The following is a 26,475-nucleotide window of genomic DNA, read 5'->3' as shown; positions in this document are numbered from 1 at the left end:
TACCTCAGATATTTATTTTTTTTCTTTAGGGTGAATTGCGTTTTGCACCCCAGAATTAACACTGTTTGCAGTTTTGCACCCCAGAATTAACACTGTTTGCAGTTTTGCACCCCAGAATTAACACTGTTTGCCGTTTTGCACCCTGTCATTTAAAAATTAGCAAAGTTCACCCTTATAAAATATATCTCGTGGCAAAATGCACCCTCCTCAATTTCTTGTGATGTTTTAGCCAAAACTCGATAACATATCGCAATATTTTACACATTTGAAGAATTTCCATTCTTCTTTATGTTTTTTTATTACTTAATATTTATTTTAATTAGTTTACTTGTATATAAATTAAAAAAAAAAACATAATTGTTGATTTATTTCACATGTTTCACATCGAATTAATAAATGCATATAAAATTTCTAGTTCAATTTAATTTGCAAAAAATCCTAATTTTACATTGAATTAATACATATTAAAAAAATAGAATGAGAACTGTTGGACATTATTATTATTTTTTTAAATGAGTAGTTGATAAAAATTAAAAGGATTAATAAAATATAAAAACTATAATATACCATCAAGCATGAAAATCATGTTCAAAGGTTAATTATCGTGATATAATGATTTTTGGGTTAAAATCTTATAAGGAATTGATTTGGGGTGCCTTGTGCCATGAGAAATATAATATGAGGTTGGACTTTGCAATTTTGAAATATTGGGGTGCAGAGCGCCAATTAGAATTAATTATGGGGTGCAAAATGCAATTCACCCTTTTCTTTATTTTCATTTTCCCTTTTCTTTTAATTTATTTTCCTTTCTCCACGCGAAAAGTGGACCAATCAAGGTGCAGCATGAGTTCGATTGATGCGACGCTATAACCAATAATATGAAGCAACGTGGAGGAATCCCGGCCGTTCCTTATCCCCGACAACTTGTGGGATGGCGGCATCTGATTGGTCGATATTCAGGTGCCGTCAGCTGAGATTACGCGCGCGTGTGCGTGAGAGTGTCAGTGAGGCAGCACTATTGTGTGGGAGTGCGCACAGAACAATGTGGTGGGGTCTTATCTTAAGGGAAAGTTGGGTAATCTGATGATGATTGGTCGATGTGGCTGATCTGATCCCCTTTTGTTTGTGGACCTGCTTTTTGGGCCGCTTGGTTTGTTTATAGGACAATTATATGTTTGTTTTTATGTTTTTTGATATTTTGGGTAGTGGTGTTTTTGGATATATTTATAAATACTTTTCTATTATTTTATCTTTATATAATAATTATTTAGAGATACTTTAGAAAGAAAAAAAAAATGTATAATTGTTTTGAAAAATATATCAAAGAATGCATTTTATTTATTATGAGAACTAGATATGTCATGATTAAGTTATGTTTGAATTCACATGTTTTGAATCAACAATGACATAAATAATAATAATAATGTTGTTGGACTTTTGGAAGCCATCTTATCCAAAATTACTAATTAGATGGTTTTTAATTATGTTTTAATTTCACTTTTATTCTTTCTTCGAGATAAATTGTGTTTGTTTAGTTTTTTTTTTTTTAAATCAGGAAACAATTTCTAAAGTTACTCTCTCGATATACATAATTTGACTGTTATTTAAAAAAGAAATTGACTAGTACAGTAAAAAAAAAATTATATGTGGGTCAGTGGATACATGAATTTGTATAAGTTAACAGGAAAAAAAAAATCATCTAATGCATTTAACGAAATATAGCATTTAAGATAATACGAAATAAACCAACTTCGTATATATTGCACTAATAAGAGAAAAAAAAAAAAAAAAGAGGACCCGTAATTACCTACCCATCTACCATTCTTCATTTCTTGATGTTTATCTTCAATAGTTAGGTTCAGTTTGAACTATTTTACACGTAAAAGAAATGATGACTCTAGAAAATCTGTTGCCCATACTCAATATCAATTTTGTGATGTAAGTTAGTTATGATCGATTATCCTACCCTACGTAATATAGTCCTTGATTTTAGCAAGGAAAATTTTTAATATTTGCATATGATAGTCAAATACATGCTTTTATTGTTTAAATGCACCCAACCCTACATACAGTTCGGACACTTGATAATTAAATTTCGAATAAATAGGTTTCGTAAATTCTTGACGAAGGAAAAAAGGTAAAGTGGAATTAAAATTCAACCGCGTATTTAAGGACTAATAAATAACAATGCTATGAGTATAATCACAATATTATCTATGGTTTTCTGAAAATTTTAGATGTATATTTATGATATAAATAATATATAATATTAATAAAAAATATATAAAAATCTAATATGTATTCGAACCTGGGTCAATTGACATATGCCTCACTACCTCAACCTAACAACATACAGTTAAACCTCTATGAATTAATACTGTTGGGACCATCAAAATTTCATTAATTTAGCGAAATATTAACTTATCGATAAATAATAATTATTAATTTATACATAAATTAATGAATTATTAATTTATGAAATTACTTTTATTATTATTTTCAATAAATACATTTTCTTTTTATTTTTTTATGTGTATTATTATTTGTACCATTAGTTCAATGCATTATAGAGCCCGTTTCACGAACGGAAGCTCTTAAAGCAGCAATGGTATATAACGATTTTATGTTGATTATGACAAAACAATACCGAAAGTTCTAGCCATGTTAAGAAAAGTGAGGGACGAGATTGATGGAAATGTGAACTTCAACAAGAAACAAGCAAGAATTAAATTATATTGTATTAAGCTTTCATAGATCTATATAATATGTACTATACCATGTAATTTAAGAATTATTTTTATGCATTATTAATTTATATATTATATGGGGCTTCTTAAATTTTTCGAATGTGTATTGTCTTATAAATTTAACGAATTATTAATTTAGCACGTTGTCCCCGAGTCGGGACCGGGAAAATTTATTATTTAAGCGATGTTATTAATTTATCCGGTATTAATTTATCGAGGTTCTACTGTAGGTGTTATAGGCTAATTTATCAGATATTATAATTTATTCGGCCCAACAAATTCGGGCCTGTATAATGGGCCATCTTAACAGAATTAGAATCGGGCCAACAAACTCGGGCCTGTATAATGGGCCTATCTTAGTAGAATCAGACTTGGCCCAATACAATTCATAAAACCCTTTTAAAAAGTTTATCCCAAAACTCTAATACAAGTATTATAAACAATAAAATAAAAAAAAATAAAAATTGAGTGGGCTTATTTTAAATAATTCTAAATTCGCCTTGAAATTCAAAACATTACTCTCTTAACTGAATCAATTGTGTTGACTGTTAAAGGCTTGTGAATAATTCCCAACATTTGGTGGAGTATAAATATTAGAAATTAATGAACCTAAAATTTTGAAACAAATTCAAATTTTTGTTGCATAAATGCACCACACAATAAAATTCAAACGTTTATAGTAAATTATAACCAATTAATGTAAAATTCATGATGGAAGACTTGATAATATTCAAAAATATTTGAACAGAAATTAATACTCCAATATATTTGGCCAAAATAAGAAAAGATATTACTGAAGGCACCACCATCATTAATTTACCTTTATCCCTAAATTACTTTTTCCCCATTTGCATTTAATTTGACTTTTGTCCAATTTTTCTAATTATTTCCGCATTCCAAAAACATGATTGAAGATTAAATTGTATGTAAAAAGAAAAAAAGTTTATTACATTTAATACCCATGTACTATACCAAATTGTCAAAAACACCCCACATTATTAATGTTAACATCAACCTTCTATGTTGCCCTTTTTCTATATAATAACAACCCCCTAATAGTTTGCTAAACAAATTTATATCACATGTGGCTGGCTGTTTGCTAATAGTAATAGATAATAACGCAGTTAAATCTCTATAGATTATTATGCAAATTGTTGTCATCCCATGAAATAAGGTTTAGTTATAAAAATAATTCTTTTTTTGGATAATTACTATCAACACCTCAACTATGAATGTTCTTGCACGTCTATTCTGATCGTGTCAAATTCAATAGAATATTATACATTCTTTGGAATGTTCTCTAGTTTGTACTTGTTTTGTGCAAAAATATATTTATTACTTTATGGTGCACCACAATTTTATATTTACAAGTCAATAGATACATCTTATGATCATCTTGTTTCCAAATGTTGAGCTCGAATGTGGTAAAATTGGTACAAATTGAAGAATATTGCACATAATCTAGAAGATTCCACTAAATTTAAATCTGCAAGAGTGGACATGTAAACATATTTAATAGTTGAGAGGTGATTGTAATCACCCAAACATGGTGGAGTTAGTAATTTGGTCTTAACTCATGGGTGTCCGTAATTTACCCTAAACTAATATAATCGGGACTAATAAAATTCTATTAACTTAACGAAATGTTAAATTATCGATCTAAAAATTTAATACGTTCTTACTGATTCAGAACCGAAAGAAATTATTATTTAAACGATGTTATTAATTTATCAAATTGTTATGCATTTTTTTTCTAATTACAATAGATATAGGGTGCTGAATGCAATAAACCAATAAAAAGAAACGTAAAAGATTAAAAAAAAGAAGTATAGAATATTCTGGGAACTAAGAAAGTCGACTCCCAGCGGCGAATGGTGGCGTAGACCCCACGGGAGACAACTCAGCCCAGCCCACCTCCTCTCCTTTATATACCAAAGATTCCCTTTCCCCACTATTCCCGCTCCAAACAAACATACCAAAAACCTCACGGAGGTAAATCCACCCCCACCCCCCCCCCCCCCCCCCCGCCCAACCCCCGCCCGAACCCTGCGCCTCTACGGCGGCGTGTGTTTTCCATGTCGGGATCAGAGAATCGACTCCGCAGCGGAGCTCCGACGGCTTTGCTGAAGCAGAATTCGTGGTCTCCCGACATTCTCCGGGACGAGGCGTGGACGATTCGCCGGAGAAATCACCGGCTGCGGCGCGGCCGCAGCGTGACGGACGATGACCTAGACGAGCTGCGCGCCTGCTTTGACCTGGGTTTCAGCTTCGATTCGCCCGATTTGGATCCGAAACTCCGCTCCACTTTCCCCGGACTTGATTTATACTACGCCGTGAACCGCCAGTACAGCAATACTCTCTCCCGAACCTCGTCGGCGTCGTTTTCCGATTGCGACTCCGCTTCGTCGTCCGTCGGCAGCCCTAAATCGATCATCGATCCAGGTAATAATTCAATTTTATTTTTCAATTAAAAAAAACAGATTCCTGATTGTTGAATCGAGATTAATTTGGATTTAAGATAAATATTTTCGTATTAATAATTGCAAATAAAAAATAGGTGAAGAACCAGAGATAGTCAAAACGAAATTGAGGCAATGGGCGCAGGTGGTGGCGTGTTCGGTGCGCCAATTTTCGCCTAACCCGTGATTCGATGGCGACTCATAATTTAACAGCCGAAAGCCCCCAAAAAAAAGAAAAAAAGAAAAAAAAAAAAAAAAAGCAAAAGGTAGATTTTCTCCTTTTTTTTTTCTTTTTTTTTTTGTCCCCCGCTATCAATCTCTATCTTTGTCTCTAAGTTTAAATCATTGCTGCAAATGGCAATTGAATTTCTAGATTTTTTTTCCTGCTGGTTTCAGTGGTTGAAGATTGTTGTTGGTTTTTGCCCCATTTACTGTGGGGTTTGTATATAATTTAATTATTTCCTATATCTGCTTTTGATTTTCTGTGTATAATCTTCAATTATATGTTTTTCATTTTTTTTTTTTCAAATTCCGACCTTTGTTTAGCTGTCGAATATCGACTCTCGAGTAAGAAGGTAAGTATGAATGTGGTTCAATGTTTTAGCTACTTGATTTAGAGGGTAATTTTTCGTGATAATTATGAGCAAATCAGACTTGAAAACTTGTACAAATTTAAATTACATTCTATACCGAAAAAGTTGTGAATAAGAGTTAGGTGTTTAAATTAGCTGAGTCGCCTCTCGAGTTCGAGTTCGATCGGCCGAGTTTGGCTTGTTCACACCCGTAATAGCAAAATTGAGATAAATAATTTAGAAAATAAATTTGGTCAAATGCGACAAGTAGGATCAGGTTTGACCCAGCAACCCACTAATTATAATAATGGGCCTTGAGAAATTATTGAAGGTCACATGGGGCTTGACCTCTTCCAGATAATTTCCAGCATTTCAGAAAAATCATTTTTATTCTTTGCTCAAATAAAAATGAAGAAAAACAGCTTTCAATACTTGTTTGATTCAAGATTTACTTACTGTGTAAATGGGTCGAGTTTTATTATATATATATATATATATATATATATATATATATATATATATATATATATATATATATATATATATTTTTTAATGGATTTAAACTCAAGCTAAGCGAATTGGATCGGAGCTTTTGTTTTATTTTTTTAAATTAGTACCACTATCAATAATTTGTTATATAATAAATAATCTTTTATAAAATAGTTTGCTGGTTTGTGAGCTAAGACTAGCAAAGTTCTTTAATTTAACAAATATTAAATTATCGAATTAATAACTTAATACATTATTATCGACTTTAATTTATTGATATTCTACTGTAATTTAATATATTTACATAATCTAAAGAATTTGGACCCCTATATTTGGATTTATACACTAGTCAAAATGCTCAAGATAGAGTTTGTAATCTTGTGCATTGTCGTCCAATGGAAGATGCGTTAATCTGGATCAAAAAACATCTTGTCAATGACTATCTTTGTACAGCAATTAATTGGACTTTGAAAAGTTCTGTTGCTTATTCATGTGTTTTTTAAATAATAATAATAAATAAATAAATAAAAAATGTAGATGTAAAAAGAAGAAGAATATCCTTTTTGAGTGCAATGTATATATTCCACTTTAATTATCAATTGATTATAAAATCCCCTGCTTGTGGTCATTGTTATATATATATCAATGGTTTGGAGTGATAAGACAAAAATTATATACCACCAATTTATACTTTTTTTACTAAAAGAGTTTAGTAATGATATACATTAAGTAATATTAATACAATTTAGTACAATCTATAGATTAATGCATTTTGGATTAGTGAGACTGTATTAATCTAGTGAAAAAATTAAATTATCGAATCAATAATTTAGCACTGTGTCACAGAGTCAGGACTGAGAGAAAATATTATTTGAAGCGAGGTTATTAATCTATTAATTATTATCGATATTTTATTGTAATATTAAACGAAACGATGTAAACAATTTTTATAATTAAGAATTAAAACATCTTTATTTGTAGAAATTTGACGTGGGCTTCTTTATGGGCAATGAACCCACTTGAGCATGTTGGACTTTGAGTCCATCACATATTTTTATGTACAAATGAAATGTTACATACATTTCTGCAATTCGGTAACATAACTAAAAAAGTCTTTGACTCATTAGAAAAATAAAATATAAATATAAAAAGTTATAACGAAAAATAAAAAAAAAAACGAAAATAAAGTCTAGGGAGTTCATGGGAAAAATGGGACCACGAAAATTAGTTATATATTATTATCACAAAACTAAAATATCTTGTTCCATATCAAAATGTCAAGATTTAAATGATGAAAAGATGGACAATTATTGATTTGTTTATTAGAGATAAGCATTATTTTATTTAATACTAATACGATAAGATCATATAACTATTGTAGTCTTCTAATTAAAGACTCGTAACCCCAGTCAACTGATTTGATAGGCATTATCTATCCCTTTTAGAAAATTGAAATAATGTGATAGTTAACAAATACATTGATGAATTCCAAAAGTTTTAGAGATACCACAGATTCAATGAATTTAACAATAACACGTGGATTTGAAAAATTATAAATTTGTAACTATTTTTATATACACTAGAAATTTTCCTCATTTGATGGACCCGGTAGCATTGCAAAAAGTTTTAAAAAAAATAAAAAAGTATATAATAAATAAATTGTATTAAAAATTAAATCATGATTGGTGCCTTTAAGACAAAGAAAAAGAGGAACCGATTAGTATTTTGCTAGTAGATTTGCAATGAAATTCATAAGAGAATTTTACAAAAATTACAAATACGCCATTATGATTTCTTAGATTGACATATCGTTACTTAATTTTACATATAAAGACGTTAAAAGAGAAAAAAAGCTAAAAGAAGAGAAAAAATATCATAAGTTATTAGAGACACATGAATTATTTATGAATACAACATCAATTATATAAATTATCCGATAAAACTATGCACCTTAAAATATCAAGATCAAATGATATTATAATTTTTTATGATATTTGTAATAATAGTTTTATAAATAGAATTGTTAAATAGGATATACATAAAATACTCTTTTGATAAAATATATATACAAGTAAAAACCAAGGTCCACACATACACCTCACATCACCACACACGCACACACTACAAACAAAGCGCCGCTGCTTGGGCCAAAAAAAAAACAAATATCTGGCTGGCATTGGGCTGAAGATATTTATCAGCCCGTCCGACGTGGCAACCAGTCACACGTGTAAAAGCGCTTCCATGTGGAGGCTTTTACTTCATTTTCTATTTCACCGCCTCTCTCTCTCTTCTCTTCTCTCTCTATAAGGAGATTTTCTTTGCCAAGGGTTTTATTTCCTTTTTTTTATTATTTTTATTCAGATATTTTTTTTCCGCTTACCAGTTATCGTTAAGCATTTTGATATTGTGAGGATGGAGGATTGTTGCCTGCCGGGAACGCCGCATCCGCCGTCGGCGGCGGATATAGTCTGCGACCATGAGTTGACTCGGTCGAACTCGGACGCGTCATCTTTGACTGCTGAGAATTGCCAAGATATTTTTCGACGCTCGGAGAATGAGACTGCGCCGCCGGTAAACCTTTTGTTTTTTCCGTCATCTGTTCTGTAATTCTCCGATTGATAATGTGGTCTCGGTTATTTTGTTTTTTCTTATGTCGATCTGAGGCTTACGATGCAGTAGTTTTATGTAATTAAATTAAATGCGATCCTGCGTAGTGTTTCTGCTGTGAATTTTGTACCTGAGTTAAGTGTAATTGAATTAGGGATTGCTGGAGTAATTACTCTACGAATTTCTCGTGATCTATTTAGATTTTGCGTTAAAAAGGACAAAAACACAAGTGATTGTTTCTGTATATTTGAAGGAAGGAAGAAATAACTCTGCAATGGTCAAATTTACGGCTGAGTTTCGATTCGGTTGACTTTGTGATTATGATTTTTTGCTGTGGTGTAGAGATAAATTAAGAAACATGAATGTCGATCGGCTTAGAGCGAAAAGTCCATTGCTAAAACGAACCTTTGGTGTCGGTTTTATGAAAATTGCAATCATATCTTGTACATTATTTGATGAACACACAATTTAGTATCTATTTGTTACAAAAGCAGGAATAAATTTTCAGATCGAACCTTATCTTGATCATAATTTGTCCCCTCCATGTAAAAATGCAATGGTTTAGTGCTTCTATTTTATCAATTATCGAATTCACAGTTGATTTTAGTTTCAATTTATCTTTTGTGTGTTGAAATCTATATTTCTTATATTTGCAGGTTGACCGCACAGCATGGACAGATGAGAAACACAATTTGTATCTACATCATTTGGAAGCATCATTTGTTAAACAACTGCACCAGACAAAGCGTTTGCTTGCAAAATGCTCAGAGCAAAACCTGATAGACATTAATGTATCTCGGAAACGCTCGATTAATGTGAACAATGCCTCTGAGAAGGTAGATGGTTACCTTTGCAGCCCTTATTTTAATGTTTTATGCCGTTTTAAAATCTCTTTCGTCATTGCATGGCCATACTACCAAACGGAAAATAATTTGTTACTTTTTTTTTCAGTTCAATATTCTCCGGAATTGCTGTTCGCAAAAGACTGACTGTGTAAGGGGTGATACCTACACTTCTCTTAAGAGTAAAGGGTTGAATAATTGCAAAGAGTTTCTGAAGCTTAGCGGTACAGTGAAGCACGGGAAAAAGATAAATTCTCATGGCTTAGCAACACGTTCAAAGGAACTTTCTTCCAATACCGAACGCCACATGGTTTTATTTGACCTAAATAAAGGTTATATTCAGACTCATCCTCGTCGTTCACTAGGTCTTAGTCTTTGTTATTCCTCCATTTAAGGGGTGGGGTGTTTTGAAATAAGGCACGTGGTGTTTTAGTGATAATGAGGGTATATTTTTTCTCGTTTTTGAGTTGTTAAGATGGCAAGCAGACGGATATAGAAGATAAACTTATCCACATCTTACTTATGTCATGTATGTAGTTTTGATAAGTAAATGAGGAAATTGGTTACTGCATAGTTCATCCTTTGTACTTCTTCGCTATCGAGTTATTAACATTTATTGGATTTTTCTGCAGAGGGAACAGGTCAGAATTTTTTGTATGATTACAATCGAAGTACATCAAATATCGAGTCTCGGGCGAAACGATTGAAGACAGCTTTAGCAGATAGTTCAAGTCAGGATCAAGTAATGTGCAGACTTAATTTTCGATTTTTGCTACTCTTTTTCAAATGTACCAGAGTTTTTTAGATTCCTTACTGACACGTGTATTTGTTCTTTTAGATTGTTCCTTCCGGTGGATCTCCTACATACGATTCAGTGATAAATAGTCCCACGCTCGGAGAAGAAACTAACACCTCATGAATTGAATCCTTCAACTTGAAATTCTTTTCGACATGGGAGCTGCTGCAAGACTTCTTTTGACAAATAACAAGAACGACTTTCACGAATACGAGCCTTTTAATTTCTTCTGCCAGTGACTAATGATCGAAGGAACACTCACAAAGCCAGATTTAGGTGACGTAAATTTGATTTCTTTTTTCTTCTGGAAATATGGATTTTTGTATGGTTTCGGGTCATAGTAGGAAAGTAAATTTCATTTTTTTGTAGATGTAAACGTAGAACATATATATATATATATATATATATATATATATATATATATATATATATATATATATATATATATATATATATATATATATATATATATATATATATATGTATATATCTTTTATGGCTAAATTTAGGTTCCGATTTTAAATGTTTGGGGGTTATTTTGTAGTTAATTAAGTGCTGGGGTTTGTGGATTGCCTACTCTAAAGGCATTTATTTTCGTCTAATCTGTATCGATAATCGGATATCTGTTTGAGTAATCTAGGTTTAAATTATAAAAACCACCTTGTTTGGAATCTAGTATTGTTCTTCACATTGTAATCATTTTAGTTAGGTGACAAAGAATGAGGTATTATCACGTGTTAGGTTAAACCTCCTTTTTTCTGTTTATGTAATTATCCTAAAGCTAATTTTATACCATACATTTTGTTTTTATATGTTTTTCTAATCTGGAATCCTTGCCCATGAAGTCAAGCCATCAACAAACCAAATTCGATAAATTATGAATTTCGGCTTGACCTCCTCGAGCTCGATTCGTTGTTCGGCTCGATTAAAGCCGGTTCGAAATCTACTCTATTGTAGTATGGTTTATCAAAATAAGCTCAAACACAATTTTTAAAAATTCTTTCCAAATGCAAACAAATTAAACTAAATTACGAGCCTTTTTCCACTTCATTTCATCATTTGTATGTATTCTGCTCCTAAAACCCCCTCCTCTCTCTCTCAAACACACACACACACACAAACCACAAACACACACAGTGGAGCTCGTTTAATTTTTCCATGAAAATAAAATTAATATAATATTCCAAAAATTGACAATAAGAGGAATTAATTTCCTAAATCGGAGTTGATGGCTACTTCATCAAGTTCCAGTCACAGGCAACACTCCAAACCCGGTGAATTACCCGATCCGGATATTCCATCAACATCTTATTCATCATCGTCAGCATCTTCTCCTCCGAATCCGAACAGGAAAAAATGGTCGAATTTTCTACCGATTCTGGTTGGTTTGGTGGTGATTGGAGAGATCGCGTTCCTCGGCCGCCTCGACATGGTGAAAAACGTTGACCTAGTCAACTCATGGGCCGACTCGTTCTACCGCTTCACTCAGACGACGACGGCGACGACAGCAAAAACGGCGTCGTCTTCCTGGTCGACCCAAATTGCTGGGTCGGGTCACGACCCGGTACCCGACCCCGAGGACAGCTGCGAAGCTTGGTTGGAGAAGGAGGACTACGTGCCTTATTCTAGGGATTTCAAGGAAAACCCCATTTTTGTACACGGTGGTGATGAGGTAGTTTTTTACTATCATTTTATGTTTTGTTACTTGTTTCTATTTTTTGTGTGTTTTGTTTAGTTAGTGAATATAAGGAATGGTGCAATTACTTTGTAGATTACTTTGTGTTTCATTGACATTTGTTGTAATAGTGGCCTGTGATTATTTATTTTAACAAAGCGAATTTGGATTACAGTTGAGTTTTCCACATTATTGAATATTGATTACCATTGATGAACTCTTTTATCTTTTTGTGAGTTTGGCATGGTGTTTTCTTTAGTAAGTGAATATTTGATGTGGAGTATTTGCTTTGTAGATTATTTGTGTTTTATTGACATTTGTTGTAAAAGTAGCCTCTGATTATTTATTACAATAATCCAATTTGGATTACAGCTGAGTTTTCGACATTATTGATTGATTACCCTTCTATGTTGTAAATGATAAGCAAGTCTCATTAAATGTGATGCATAAACAATTCCAATAGATGTTGATCATTTTTCTTGCATTATTATTATTTTTTAAATTTATGTTAGTATGATTTGTAGGAGTGGAAAACATGTGCGGTTGGATGTAAGTTTGGGTTTGAAGGTGGTAAGAAGCTTGATGCTGGATTCGGGATGCCTCAGAAATCCGGTACTGCTAGTGTGCTAAGGTCAATGGAGTCGGCTACATATTATGCCGAGAATAATATTGACATGGCAAGACGGTGGGTAAGCACAAATGTGGTTGCTTCGTTTTTTTTTTCTTAACCTATATCCATATATTTTCATACCCTGAATTCCGTAATTCTGCAAGAATAAATAAATATTCTGGATAATTTATCTCTAATCTCGAATTAATGATAGAATGGTTACTGAGATTGATGTATTTGTGCTCTTTATATTGACAAAAAACAACATTAAGTACAATAGAGAAGTCGATCGAATAAAAAGGAGGAAGTTATCTTAATAAGGATTAGATTGGTACGTAGAGGCCTCGTTTGGTTGGGGAGATTAACCACTATTAACCAAATAACAGGACTTTGATGTTCGGTATCCAAAAGAACTTGCCCGGTCGACCCACAAATATGATGTTATCATCGTTTATCTTGTCTTATCTTGCCTCTTAGGAAGCTTTTTTGTTGGACATCCCAGGGTTCGATAAAATAATCGGGTTTTCATTATATTATTTAATCTTATCTTGACAACCAAAACGAGGCCAGAAAGTATAGGGGATGGGATTCTAGTAACTATGGCTAATAGTGCTTTCTTGGATTTTGTAGAGCTTACTTCTTTTTTCTCCTCGTTATTTCTAATGGTTTTTACATTTTCATATTATTATGTTCTACGCATTACTAATTTATTATGGTATGTTTGTTATGTCACAGAAAGGGATATGATGTTGTTATGACAACAAGCCTTTCGTCAGATGTGCCGGTCGGGTATTTCTCTTGGGCTGAATATGACATAATGGCTCCAGTTAAACCAAAGACCGAAAGTGCTCTTGCTGCTGCCTTCATTTCTAATTGCGGTGCCAGAAATTTCCGATTGCAAGCATTGATTGCTCTTGAGAATGCAAACATTAAAATCGATTCTTATGGGGGTTGCCACCGAAACCACGATGGAAGAGGTGCTTTATTTTATTCTTTTTAAACAGTCTTCTGGTTAAATAATGGAAATTGGTGTTTGAATTTCTCTATCATTTTTTTTTCCGTTTTCTAAATACGTCAACATAAAAGATAAGGTTTCATTTCACTGAGAATCTTAAATAACTGCAAGTGTCGAGTGCAAAGTTCTGCGAAAGTAGAATTGAAATTCTTTAATTAATTTTCTGGTTCAACTTGTGTTTGGATTTACATGAGTGGATTTACATGAAGATCTTTTGTATTTTCAGTGGACAAAGTGGAAACACTGAAGCGGTACAAATTTAGCTTGGCTTTTGAGAACTCCAACGAGGAGGACTATGTTACCGAGAAGTTTTTCCAGTCTCTTGTAGCCGGTAATGTATTATATTCTTTCATACTCCTTTGCTTTGTTGATGAACAAATTGAACCACACACACCCACACAACACACACACACACACACACACTCATACACATATATATATATATTCATTATATAGGTTCTGGTATGTTTGCATCGTGTAAGAAATTGTGTGATTTGAGGTGCACAAGTTGAAACAGTGACCTGAGAATTACAGAGTTGAATTTCTATTAACTTTTGGAATATGGGATGCTTGCTTTGGAGAAAGTGAAATGCACCTAAGAAACTAATGAGTCGAGTTTCGGATGTTCTATTTTAGTGTTTTTTTTTTTTAATTTGATTTTTGTCTGACAAAAAGCATTTATCGCACATTTGCAGGTAGTGTTCCAGTTGTAATTGGGGCCCCTAATATAATGGATTTTGCACCTTCTCCTAGTTCAGTTTTGCATATCAAAGAGGTCACAGATGCCGATTCTATTGCCAATAGGATGAAGTATCTATCTGAAAATCCGAGTGCATACAATGAATCATTAAGGTCCGCAAATAAGTCACCACCTCTGTGAATTTTCCCGTAAAATACTTTGTTAGTAAACAAATCGATCTAAATGGATCATTTTGAAAAGTTGAGGATTTTTAATTTTTTTTTTTTTTTTTTGTGCAGGTGGAAGTTTGATGGGCCGTCGGATTCTTTCAAGGCACTTGTTGATATGGCTGCAGTACACTCGTCATGCCGTTTGTGCATTTACTTGGCAACCAAGATCCAGGACAAAGATGAAGAAAGTCCAGAATTTCGAAAACGCCCCTGCAAGTGTACCAGTGGCTCGAATACCGTGTATCATATATATGTAAGAGAAAGAGGGAGGTTTGACATGGAATCCATTTTCTTAAGGTACGTATTTGTGTAGCATAACAGTGTATTCGATTGAATTTCCGCAGATGGCTTTTTCGTAAGGTACGTATTTGGAACTAATATATGGTATTTCATGCAGGTCGGACAATTTAACCCTGGAGGCATTATCTTCTGCTGTTTTATCGAAGTTTAAGTCTCTGAAACACGTACCCGTTTGGAAATCAGAGAGGCCCGAAAGTATAAGGGGAGGAGACGAGCTCAAAGTTTACAGAATATACCCCGTTGGAATGACAGAGAGACAAGCACTATATACATTTAGGTTCAAAGGAGATTCCGATTTCACTACCCACATAGAGAGTCACCCATGTGCCAAATTCGAAGTCATATTCGTATAAATGATTGAAGTTCTGGAATCTTCTTCTTCTTGGCTGCTGCATTTGGAAATTGTAGAAGGAATCTCTCGAAGCTAGGGGTGAGTTTACTAAAACTCTTCCCTTTATTCTCCTAATTGCTTTTGCTTAACAATGTATTGATTAGTTTTCACACGAAAAAAAAAAGGACGAGATTATTACATTTTTTTTTAATCTTAGTTTTGTCATCAGTTTCGATACTTGTTGTTTAAGACATACGGTGCTATTTGAGGGAAAACCATGACAGTGCAGTCTATTTAGTTGACCATGCAAAATGATAGAAGGTAAGAAAGTTAACCTGTTCCATTCATTAGCCCTTTTCTTCGGAACACTTTGATATTTTGTTCAGATAATTTGTTTGATCTTAATTAAATTTATCGACCACTTGGATAAATATCTATGTATGCACCGTAAGGATTAAATTCATCGTTATAGTGATCGAATCTATTTAGTTTTAGACAATCGAAGTGTAGGAATCCAGTGGGATTTGAGGTGCTCGTCTGATTCGAGTTTCCTAAGAATCAGTTCTTTTTTTTGTTCGTCTAATGTTTCGGAGAGAACTGAGTTGTGTTCTTTTCGGATGATACTTTTGGAAAGAAAAAAATGACTTCATTGATTCGAGCACCTCTTTCTTGATATTGATGGAACAAAGGTAGGAATCTGTCTATTTCCTGGGATTTTATGTTATTATTATCATCATCATCATAAATTTTATATTTATCAACGGTCTGAAATTCCGGAAATGTCCTTGTTGCAATTTAGTTTCATGACACCCCTTTGGTGGTGGGGACTATTTGTAATTGTAATCTGTGCACACAGCCACCCGACTTCCTTACATTATCTTGTCTAATGATTATTGTTTTTTTTTTTTTTTTTCCTTTTTTTTTTGCTTTCGAATGTAGCTCATAAAAATCTAACAATATATATATAAAAATATTAAAACCAAACCCGCACGTAAGCATTCAAACAATAAAAATGAGCTAGAGCTGGCTCGCAGGTCAAAACACATGTTAATTTTCACACATTTGTAAGGGTAACTAAAATGTTACATTGGATGGATTTATTTAATCAGATATACTGTCGAAATTCACCCGATGTAAATAGTCAGGATTCAAGTGTAACATCTAACTCGCTCGTTTGTAAAACGTACCATAAAAAAACCATTGCGCCACATATTTCGAAAACCGCAACTTGATGAAAACTACTTTGGCTAATTATAATATAACACTTGAAAAAATGAGGCGGCTCGATAGGTACGTCATCATCGATGTTGCCTCCTGTCATGAGTCTTGGCCTTTCACTTTCCAATGAGGCCACCCGCCACACTTTCCTTCTCTTCTTATTTAGTAGTACTCCTACTACTTTTGATTTCCTTTTCCTTTATTTTTCTAATCTGAACCTTTTCATACTTTAATGCAATTATTTTTTAATTTTCTGTAACTTAAATCCCTAGTTGACCAATAATACGGACAGCATTACATTGTAATTAGGACACTGGAGTTAATTTATTGAGCCGAAAGGGCAGGAAAATTTTTTTAATTATACTGATTTTATGATTATTATAGTCTAGTGCCTAACTCTATCATGAAGACTACTAACCCAAATTTATTTCGTCCTTGAATAACCATTCCAGTTTAAAAAAAAAAATAGTAAAGTGAATTATTTGATATTTCATAATTCTGCAATCCCTTATTTTTTTATTTTTTTTATTTCATCTCCTTCTTGTTTTATTTATTTAGTTAATATTATACTCGAAAGAAATGAGAGATATTTTTTTATATATGTCAAAGAAATTGTGGTCGGTGAACTAAGGAACAGAAAGAACCCAAATGCAGTGCCAAGAGACTCCCATTCCACTACTTTCATTATAGCCTGTGGCTCTCTCTCTCTCTCTATATCTTTCTCTCTCTACAATTTTCTTATCTCCAAGCGTCGCCACCGCCACAAGCCATTTTTTTGTCGCACAATTCCCATAATAACCCCACCCATTTCCACGCATTCACGTGGAGCACCTTCTGGGACCCACGCCTGATAAAATAACTAACACAGGGGCATTTTCGTCAAAGCACACCAACTGTCAGCATTAGCATAGACAAATGGCCTTTAGCAGTAATCAAGAGCCCAATACACCATTCCCCCACACTACAAAACTATCACCTCAGCCCATTGTCCCTCCACCACCACCACCATCACCGCCGGAACTAGTTGAAACCTCCACCGCCACTGCCACCGCCACAGCATGTCATCACTTTCAGTGAGATTCCTGGCACCATCACTGCTGACGAACTCCAGCAACAACAGGTTCAAGAGCACCAGGCTCCAGGCCACACCGCCGCCGCAGACGGCGGCGCCGCCATCATCCGGTGCGGCGGAGGTAGACGCTCTCCGCCTCGAGCCGAGAGTAGAGGAGAAGGATGGTTACTTTATCCTGAAGGAGAAGTTCAGGCAAGGCATAAATCCACAGGAGAAGGTGAAGATCGAGAAGGAGCCGATGAAATTGTTCATGGAAAACGGAATCGAAGACCTCGCCAAAATCTCACTCGAAGAAATCGAAAAGTCAAAGCTCACCAAGGAAGACATCGACGTCAGGCTCAAATGGCTCGGCCTCTTCCACCGCCGAAAACACCACTGTGAGTGCGTGTTTCTGTGTGTGTTTTTTTAGAGCTTCAATTCAATTTACTGTAAGCTGATTTAAGATCCACGATTTAGGATCTGATTTTTTTATTTTTTATAAAATAATTTAATTAATTTGTGATTTGGTGATGACGATGATGAGCAGACGGTAGATTCATGATGAGGCTGAAGCTGCCAAACGGCGTGACGACGAGTGCTCAGACTCGGTATCTGGCGAGCGTTATCCGGAAGTACGGGGAAGACGGTTGCGCTGACGTCACGACACGTCAGAACTGGCAGATACGCGGCGTGGTTTTGCCAGATGTGCCGGAGATTTTGAAAGGGCTGGACGACGTCGGTTTGACCAGCTTGCAGAGTGGGATGGACAACGTGAGGAATCCAGTGGGGAATCCTCTTGCTGGAATTGACCCACACGAAATCGTCGATACGAGGTCGTATTGCAATCTCCTCTCTCAATACATTACCGCCAATTCTCGTGGAAATCCCGCTTTTACCAACTTGTAAGTTCTTATTCCACACCTTTTTTTTTTAATAATTACATTTCTTTTGATTACAATACAGTCGGGAATCGGGATCAGTCAAATTCTATTAATTTAGCGAAATATTAATTTAACGAATTCATTTTTAGCAAGTTGTCCTCGAGTTGGGACCAAGAAAACTTATTATTTAAACGAGGTTTATTAATTTATCGAGGTTTTACTGTGGTAAGATTAACCATGATTTAATGAAATAATTATACTTTATTGCATATTTGGTTCGTCCAATAATTTTTCGAGCCGGCCTGCAATTGTGAAAAAAAAAACAGTTCTAATCTTGGCTAATTGGGAAATTATTTATTGTACCCGCCCGCCACTGTCCAATAATACAATTGAGTTAGGAACCAACCGAGGCCCTAATGTAATGTGGACAAAGAATCGAGAAATGTTGTGTTGGAATGATATTTTGGATTTTTGTTGCTGAAAATTGTTTGTTGTGGTGATTGTTTTGTAGGCCGAGGAAGTGGAATGTGTGTGTGATAGGATCGCACGATCTCTACGAGCATCCACACATCAACGATCTTGCTTACATGCCGGCCACGAAGAATGGACGGTTCGGATTTAATCTTCTAGTTGGAGGGTTCTTCAGCCCAAAGAGATGCGCGGAGGCAATCCCTCTCGATGCGTGGGTCCCAGGCGACGACATACTCCCGGTTTGCAAAGCTGTACTCGAGACTTTCAGAGACCTCGGCTTTAGAGGGAACAGGCAGAAAACAAGAATGATGTGGCTCATTGATGAACTTGTGAGTTTATAATATTAATATGATAATAACTTAAGACCTCGTTCGGTTAGTAAGATTAGCCATATTTAATCAAATTATTGGACACCTATTGGCTAATCTTATCTTAGAAGCCAAACGAGGCCTAAATGAATTAATATGATTTGCCAAATATATTTACAAAATTTTGATTTTATTCAATGATGCAGGGGATAGAAGGATTCAGAGAAGAAATAGTGAAAAGAATGCCACAATTAAGTTTAGAGAGAGCTTCTTCGGAAGACCTCGTCGACGCCCAATGGGAGAGGAGAGACTATTTTGGAGCTCACCCACAGAAGCAAGAGGGCCTTAGCTTCGTAGGTATCCACATTCCAGTTGGGCGGATCCAGGCCGACGACATGGACGAGCTGGCCCGTTTAGCCGACGAATACGGGTCGGGCGAGCTCCGTTTAACCGTGGAGCAAAACATCATCATCCCAAATATCGCGAACTCCAAACTCGAAGCCCTACTCAACGAGCCCCTACTGAAGAACCGGTTCTCACCCGAGCCGCCCATACTCATGAAGGGGCTAGTGGCGTGCACGGGCAACCAGTTCTGCGGGCAGGCGATTATCGAGACCAAGGCTCGAGCGTTGAAGGTGACCGAGGAGGTGGGGAGGCTGGTTTCGGTGGTGAAGCCGGTCAGGATGCACTGGACGGGCTGCCCGAATACTTGCGGGCAGGTACAGGTGGCGGATATAGGGTTTATGGGGTGTATGACGAGGAACAAAGACGGGAAGGTGGTGGAGGGGGCGGATGTTTTTCTCGGGGGGCGAATCGGGAGCGACTCGCATTTGGGGGAGATTTATAAGAAGAGTGTGCCTTGTGAGGATTTGGTGCCTTTGGTTGTGGACTTGTTGGTTGAGAAGTTTGGTGGTGTTTTGAGGGAGAGGGAGGAAAGTGAAGATTGATTTTTTTGCTTCCAAGAAAATGGGGAAAAAAAAAGAAAATTTGCAGTTTCTAACTTGGTTGGATTTTGGTTGTGAATTTGAGTACTTATTATTTTTAAGTGAATAAATTGTTAATTGGTTCTTATAAGATGGGATGGGAGTATTGTGTATAAGTACTGTATTCTATACAGCTCACTTTGTAATTTTCTTCTCAGTTATATATATCAAAGAAAGAAATTAGCTTTCATCTTCGTTACCATTTATATATACATAAACACAAATACTCACATTGGTGTGTGCAAATCAACGGTAAATAAGCACCCGATGTAACTTTCATCGGTTGTACTATAGAAATAACCACAGCTATCGCCCAAGAGTAGGTAGGCTAACCGGGCCCATTTTATCGTAAAGTTGGACCCGAATAAAGATATGGGCCTAGAGTATCGCCCAAGAGTTGCTGGGCTAACTGGGCCCATTTTATCGTAAAGTTGGACCCCGAATAGATATATGGGCCTACATTATCGCCCAAGAGTTTTTGGGCTAACCGGGCCCATTTAATCATAAAGTTGGAGCCGAATAAATATATGGGCCTACATTATCGCCCAAGAGTTGCTGGACTAACCGGGCCCATTTAATCATAAAGTTGCACCCGAATATTATCAGTCTTCTATTCACAAATCATACACGTGCATATATTACATTATCTTTGTTGTTGTCTAATTCATCACACCAACACAAAAACAAATTGTTGTTATATGTTGTACGAATTTTAGTTGTAATAATTCTTGTACGTGTCCAGAATGGAAAATAAAAACACCTTGAACAAGGGTAATAAGGATTTGTTTAGTTGCCGAAAAAGATAAAATTATTCAATTTTTTTGTTATAATTAAATTTGTATATATATAATTGTACTAATACACAATTCCCATTAAATAAAGAAAATGACAAATTATCTGTAAGGGCCATCAAGTTGGTAGAGTAAAAGAGTGTAAAATCTAACACTTCATACACAATGATGTACATACAGTATATAATTTGCGGCTTATTGCACAAGAGTCGTTGAGCTTATCCATATATACATATGTGGTTGTGATATATATAGCAACTTATTACAATGCCGTCATAATTATGATTTGTTCGTCTTTCTTTCACCGGGAGCCGGCAGACATTTAAGTTTCATGTAAACTTTGACGGCACAAAACTGAACCATAGAAACCGATATATACACATAGGGTTGTGCATGGATCGGTTTTAACCATCAACCAACCCATTTTCGACCCACAATTTGTGATAGTTAATCAACCATCAACCGACCTATTTAAGTTGGGTCGATAATGTCAATCAACCCATGTATAGTTGGGTCGATAATGGTTTCTAATATGCAAAAAAGTTGGTTACTCGGTTAATATCGGCCAACCAACTTTATTCATTAATTTATTATTTGTTAATTTTAATTAAAATATTTAATATTTTTAATTTCAAATTTCTATTTTATATCACATTTATTAAATTGTTTAATATTGACCAAAATCCTAAAAACAATAAATCTAACTTAATTATCTAATTTGAACTATTTTAATTTTAAGACATACAGTCTAAATATTTGGACGATTATTATTTGTTGAACTAGTTATGTTTAATTGCAATATATATGCACGTAATGTTTTGAATCTTTTATTTGAATATTATTGAACTAGTCGCATTTAATTTATAAAAGATATAGCGTTGTAACAAGTAATAAAATATTAAAAAAAATTAAAAAATATTTAGATGGATGACCCATCAACCAAACCACCAACCAACCCATTAAATTGGTTTTCAACCATCACCCAACGCATGTAAGTTGGGTCGATAACGGTTTCCAATATTTACCAAAGTTGGTTGGATGGGTTGGGTTGGTTTTATGCCTGGTTTTTAACCAAATCAATCAACGCACAGCCCTATATACACATATTAAAATTCGGTCAACAATATTATCCGAGAAAATTCATTCATTAGTCGGTTTCGGGACCAATAAAATAGCAATACTAAACTTGTGATATTCAGACATTACAGGAAAGAAAAAAAAATGATGTTACATGCAATTGAAGAAGTCAACTAAAGACACACACAGAACGTGAACTAGTTTTGGAATAATTGGTGTTTGGTGTAAATAAGGAGGTTGAGGGTTGTGGCATTAATGAAAAGACAATTATTAAATTAAAATTAATAATCATAAGAATTTGAAAGAGAGGTTGCTGCAAATCCACATATCTTATGATGATTACGATGAGACATGAAAAGAGAGAGAGAGAGAGAGAGAGAGAGAGAGTCAATATTTGAAGTGCTAATTAATTTTGTACATGCTAGAATGAATGGAATTGCCAGCTTTAACAACTTAATTTGTGTTTGAACACTTTTCCGAATTCCGTCAATTTTCGATATAAAAAAAATTCCAGATTTCATTTAATATCTAATCATGCTTAATTAAGTCTCAATGTCTCATCTTAGACGAGCTGAGTCAAACTCATACACTTCGCTATATATTCAAGAATAATATAAATCAATAGATATATATTCTCGCATATTCAATCATCATTATTATTAGATAACTAAGAATATATATACATATCTTACAAGAATAGAGAAATATTCATGCAAGTGTAACCACCAAAACGAACCACTTGCCCTACAACAATTCGATTTTCGAAAAGTTAAATGGATCGAAAGTATTCATCGAATCGAATAATGAATCTAGGTTATAAGTAGGAGAGCTAGCCACATATATATAAATGAATATGCACACCACTTTTTCTATTCCCCTTATCCCTAATCGAAATTCCTCGGATATATGGTGACAAGGCAAGTACGGCGTCGTCATTTCATTTTTAAAATAGAAGATAGGGCAAAACGAAGTCGTGCTTCTTGTAGCACGACACGATAAAAGACGTGTTGTCCGTATATTTGTTCCCATTTTTTTTGCTCGATTCGTTTCAAACTGTCAACTGCCATTACGTGGAGCAGCTGACATTGTACCAAATGTTTAATGTTACGTGACTGTTTTTTTATAAATTAATTAATTAGTAGTTTCTTTTGTTTTTTTGAGAATAAATTTATTAATAATTTGACTACAATGATCTAATCTATCTCAAATTCAAAGGAGGAAGAGAAAAATTGGAAGTGTGGCATTTTAAATATTTAATGTCACAGTCGGTAATGATATCCCAAAGATTCTTCTTATTCATGAAATCCAAGAGCCGTGCCGTATTTTAGTCACCATTTCCAATTATTTTCATCCCTATATAAATGCATTGCATTCAATTTCAAGAATCTAATAAAGAAATAGGATAATTTACAGTACCGAGATAAGTTTAAATTATGAAAAAAATCTCTCATGTTTGGATTATTACAATCACCGCTCAATTATGATTTTTCTTGCATTTCCATCATCGCAGTGTTAAATTAAGTAGAATCTTGTAGATTAAGTAGAATATTCTCCAGTTTATAACCATTTTACCCCATTCGAGATCCACATTTTGAGACAAGATGATCATAAGATGTGTCTCTTTGGCTTGTAAATATCAGATTGTGGAGCATCATAAACTGTATTTTTGCACAAAAGAGGTACAAACTTGAAACTAGAGAATATTTTACAGAATCTAGAAGATTCTGTTAAATCTGACACCATAAAGATGAACGTGTAAGAAAATTCTTATTTGAGGGGAGTGGTTGTAATTATCCAAACATGAGGGGTTCTTTTTTGCAATTTGACTTTACTTTAGGGGGTAACTCGTAATTTTTCCTGAAAAATTCAAAAAAAAATTATTATTCCCCCATGGTACATTTGTAATTCTGATATGCTAAATCCCACATCAATTTTACCAAATCATACACACAATTGAAAAATTTTCTTTCTCTAAAATCTCATTTTCTCCTTCCCCACCCTTCTTCTTTTTTCCTAACTTTTTTTCACAAAATCACACACTAAAACATCCATATCATTCCAAGTTCGAATTTGAGAAAAATCTTCATGTGTTCAAACTAAAATAAAGTTGGAATTTGAGAAAAAAAATCGAATTGATATGAATTTAAATAATTAAAAAGGCATAATGAAATTGAAAAATATTAAATAAATCTAAACTCACTTTTTATGATTATTCACGTGAAAGATTAACGAATTTTGAGTGACTTGGAAAAAATCATCATAGAAAAAAGTTAGAGAAAATATAAGTAGAGAGATTTTTTTTTTTTAAAATTTATGTGTGGGATTTAGTAAATTTTAGTGTAGGATTTAGCATGCCCCTTTGTAATTTGGTATATATCTTTATGAAGTTCAATCGATTACCAAATTTTGTTACTATCATGACATTGTATTTTTTCTTTCTTTTTTCTTTTTTCTCAATAAAGATTGAAATTATGACCCAGGCGTGATAATATATCCAATCACATCACTGATAAGATAAATTATCCACCAAATCATGTTAAAAATTCCCAATTGGAAGTTGGCATTTAAATATTAAAAAAATTGGAAAGAAGAAGAAGATAGCCATTAATAGCAAAGTCAGGCAGCCGACATGTTGCTAAATTAGGTAACCGGTTAACCTTTCTTTTCTGTAGTCTCGCCCACACCCAACCCGCACCTTCTCGTCCTATATAACTACTCCCTTGGACACGTGTCGCCTCCTCCATCTTCCAATGGCTTAGTGTGAAAGCCTACTTGTTAGAGTGAAATTGACTTTGTTACTCAAATTAAGTCTTAATTCCAAAATGAAACTTGTACAAAAATGTGAAAATTCTTCGTTCAGGGCCCACATTCCTTGGTCCGATAAAATTGACGAACAATTTCACGTCACTGCACTTGTCAGTACTCCATACTAGGTCCTTGTACTAATTTATCACCTCAAAACCACTTGAGCTATCACGAGGATTCTATTTTTTTTTTTTTCGAGGTCATAAGGACTCTATCAATTTAATTATATATAACTTCCACTTGTTGTAACTTGATGATGCTAGAAATAAACCGCCTTATGAACTGAAAGAGCAGAGTGGATCACTGGCTCACGAGCTTGATGACCTTGAGATACCTGCGATCATAGAACAAGTAAACTAAGCCGGAGGTTGATCCGGCGGAAACCCCTCCGACGCTCAAGTTAGACATGCGGATACTGGAAATAGGCCAGAGAATACATATTATAGTATTACTCAGATAATAGGACGTACCTTTAGTAAAATGAATTATATTGTTATTTATACATTAGTCGAGATTGTTGGGCCCAAACTTTATTTGAAGATGATTGGACCTCGATGATAGTGGTCTTCAATATTGGAATCGTGGGTCAGTAGGTAAATAAATTGTAATCCCGTTGGATTATAACAATTAGGCATATCATAAATATAAGAGGAATTTAGTCCATAATTAATTAAATAACGTAGTTCGACTATTTTAATGTTTTAGTAAACACAATTAAAAAAAAATCGGACCAACCCGAAAACATAATTTTAGCATTGAATTTCTTGACTTTAAAGGAGATTGATTATTTATTTATTATTTATTATTTATATTTTTATTTACGATTTAACAAGTTAGGTTTATCCATATGGGTTAAAACTCATCATAAACCCCATAGGCTGGCCCTAGTACAGGTTGTCCGCACACACACTCGCGAAGGTTCGGATTCCGTACATCACCGACGCTGGTCCATGATATGTTGACGTGATGTAACAGCCGTTGGATCTAGAAACTGTTAGATCACCTCCAATGAGCTGGAACCCTTTCTATGTGTTAATGCAATCGCCCCGTGTTTTCAAAGATCCGCACTTAAATTCTTACACGCTCACCTATGGTGTCAAATTGAACATAATCTTCTAGATTCTTTAGAATGTTCTCTAGTTTGTACTCGTTTTTGTGCAAAAATGTAGTTTCTGATGCACCACAATCTGATATTTACAAACAAAAAAAACACATCTTATGATCATTTTGTTTCAAAATGTGGAGCTCGAATGGGATAAAACGGGTGACAAACTTGAGAATATTCCATATAATCTATAAGATTCCACTAAATTTGACACCATTAGGGTGGATGTGTAATAAGATTCATAATTTTGTAATTACCCAAACATGAATGACTTTTTTTATAATTTGACCATACCTCATAGCATTGGTTGCAATGTACCTTATGTATATAAATCTACCATAAATTAAATCACCAAGGGTAAATATGTCATTATCATCCACTTTCATCTCGTTGCTCTATATAAACAACAACAAACCTTCTCATATCTCATTGA

At 34.3% G+C, this 26,475-nt stretch overlaps 4 protein-coding genes across 4 annotated transcripts; all 4 read left to right on the top strand.

Moving 5' to 3' along the window:
- The first annotated feature begins 4,613 nt into the window (after nucleotides 1–4,613).
- LOC105957413 (hypothetical protein) lies at nucleotides 4,614–5,671 on the top strand. The gene is made up of 2 exons (XM_012981335.2): nucleotides 4,614–5,189; nucleotides 5,305–5,671. The coding sequence occupies exons 1-2, from the start codon at nucleotides 4,823–4,825 to the stop codon at nucleotides 5,391–5,393; spliced, it is 456 nt and encodes a 151-aa protein (XP_012836789.2). The 5' UTR covers nucleotides 4,614–4,822; the 3' UTR covers nucleotides 5,394–5,671.
- Nucleotides 5,672–8,542: 2,871 nt separating this feature from the next.
- On the top strand, nucleotides 8,543–10,882 carry LOC105957555 (cold-regulated protein 27). Its single transcript, XM_012981487.2, has 5 exons — nucleotides 8,543–8,838; nucleotides 9,531–9,710; nucleotides 9,826–10,048; nucleotides 10,349–10,458; nucleotides 10,555–10,882. Exons 1-5 carry the CDS (start codon nucleotides 8,680–8,682, stop codon nucleotides 10,633–10,635), a joined length of 753 nt encoding a protein of 250 aa, XP_012836941.2. The 5' UTR covers nucleotides 8,543–8,679; the 3' UTR covers nucleotides 10,636–10,882.
- A 144-nt stretch (nucleotides 10,883–11,026) lies between these two features.
- LOC105957556 (glycoprotein 3-alpha-L-fucosyltransferase FUT11) lies at nucleotides 11,027–15,783 on the top strand. The gene is made up of 7 exons (XM_088823280.1): nucleotides 11,027–12,184; nucleotides 12,712–12,872; nucleotides 13,533–13,774; nucleotides 14,039–14,143; nucleotides 14,508–14,664; nucleotides 14,791–15,018; nucleotides 15,119–15,783. Exons 1-7 carry the CDS (start codon nucleotides 11,741–11,743, stop codon nucleotides 15,372–15,374), a joined length of 1,593 nt encoding a protein of 530 aa, XP_088679406.1. The 5' UTR covers nucleotides 11,027–11,740; the 3' UTR covers nucleotides 15,375–15,783.
- A 1,202-nt stretch (nucleotides 15,784–16,985) lies between these two features.
- Nucleotides 16,986–20,428, top strand: NIR1 (nitrite reductase 1). Its single transcript, XM_012981489.2, has 4 exons — nucleotides 16,986–18,019; nucleotides 18,169–18,523; nucleotides 19,014–19,302; nucleotides 19,488–20,428. The coding sequence occupies exons 1-4, from the start codon at nucleotides 17,629–17,631 to the stop codon at nucleotides 20,226–20,228; spliced, it is 1,776 nt and encodes a 591-aa protein (XP_012836943.2). The 5' UTR covers nucleotides 16,986–17,628; the 3' UTR covers nucleotides 20,229–20,428.
- The last annotated feature ends 6,047 nt before the right edge of the window (nucleotides 20,429–26,475 follow it).

The sequence above is a fragment of the Erythranthe guttata genome, chromosome 2 (genome assembly GCF_056151865.1).
Source record: "Erythranthe guttata isolate IM_541 chromosome 2, IM_541, whole genome shotgun sequence".
Taxonomy (NCBI): Eukaryota; Viridiplantae; Streptophyta; class Magnoliopsida; order Lamiales; family Phrymaceae; genus Erythranthe; species Erythranthe guttata.
The sequence above is the reverse complement of the archived record's forward strand: the minus strand, read 5'-3'. Positions and strand labels throughout refer to the sequence as shown.

What these genes read in the sequence shown, in the direction of transcription:
- LOC105957413 (XM_012981335.2), top strand. Translation starts at nt 4,823, where the DNA reads ATGTCGGGATCAGAGAATCGACTCCGCAGCGGAGCTCCGACGGCTTTG. An exon ending in TAAATCGATCATCGATCCAG is followed by an intron (nt 5,190 to 5,304) that starts GTAATAATTCAA and finishes AATAAAAAATAG; the next exon opens with GTGAAGAACCAGAGATAGTC.
- LOC105957555 (XM_012981487.2), top strand. Translation starts at nt 8,680, where the DNA reads ATGGAGGATTGTTGCCTGCCGGGAACGCCGCATCCGCCGTCGGCGGCG. An exon ending in TGAACAATGCCTCTGAGAAG is followed by an intron (nt 9,711 to 9,825) that starts GTAGATGGTTAC and finishes TTTTTTTTTCAG; the next exon opens with TTCAATATTCTCCGGAATTG. An exon ending in ATAGTTCAAGTCAGGATCAA is followed by an intron (nt 10,459 to 10,554) that starts GTAATGTGCAGA and finishes TTGTTCTTTTAG; the next exon opens with ATTGTTCCTTCCGGTGGATC.
- LOC105957556 (XM_088823280.1), top strand. Translation starts at nt 11,741, where the DNA reads ATGGCTACTTCATCAAGTTCCAGTCACAGGCAACACTCCAAACCCGGT. An exon ending in TTGTACACGGTGGTGATGAG is followed by an intron (nt 12,185 to 12,711) that starts GTAGTTTTTTAC and finishes TATGATTTGTAG; the next exon opens with GAGTGGAAAACATGTGCGGT. An exon ending in CCGAAACCACGATGGAAGAG is followed by an intron (nt 13,775 to 14,038) that starts GTGCTTTATTTT and finishes TTGTATTTTCAG; the next exon opens with TGGACAAAGTGGAAACACTG.
- NIR1 (XM_012981489.2), top strand. Translation starts at nt 17,629, where the DNA reads ATGTCATCACTTTCAGTGAGATTCCTGGCACCATCACTGCTGACGAAC. An exon ending in CCACCGCCGAAAACACCACT is followed by an intron (nt 18,020 to 18,168) that starts GTGAGTGCGTGT and finishes GATGATGAGCAG; the next exon opens with ACGGTAGATTCATGATGAGG. An exon ending in AATCCCGCTTTTACCAACTT is followed by an intron (nt 18,524 to 19,013) that starts GTAAGTTCTTAT and finishes ATTGTTTTGTAG; the next exon opens with GCCGAGGAAGTGGAATGTGT.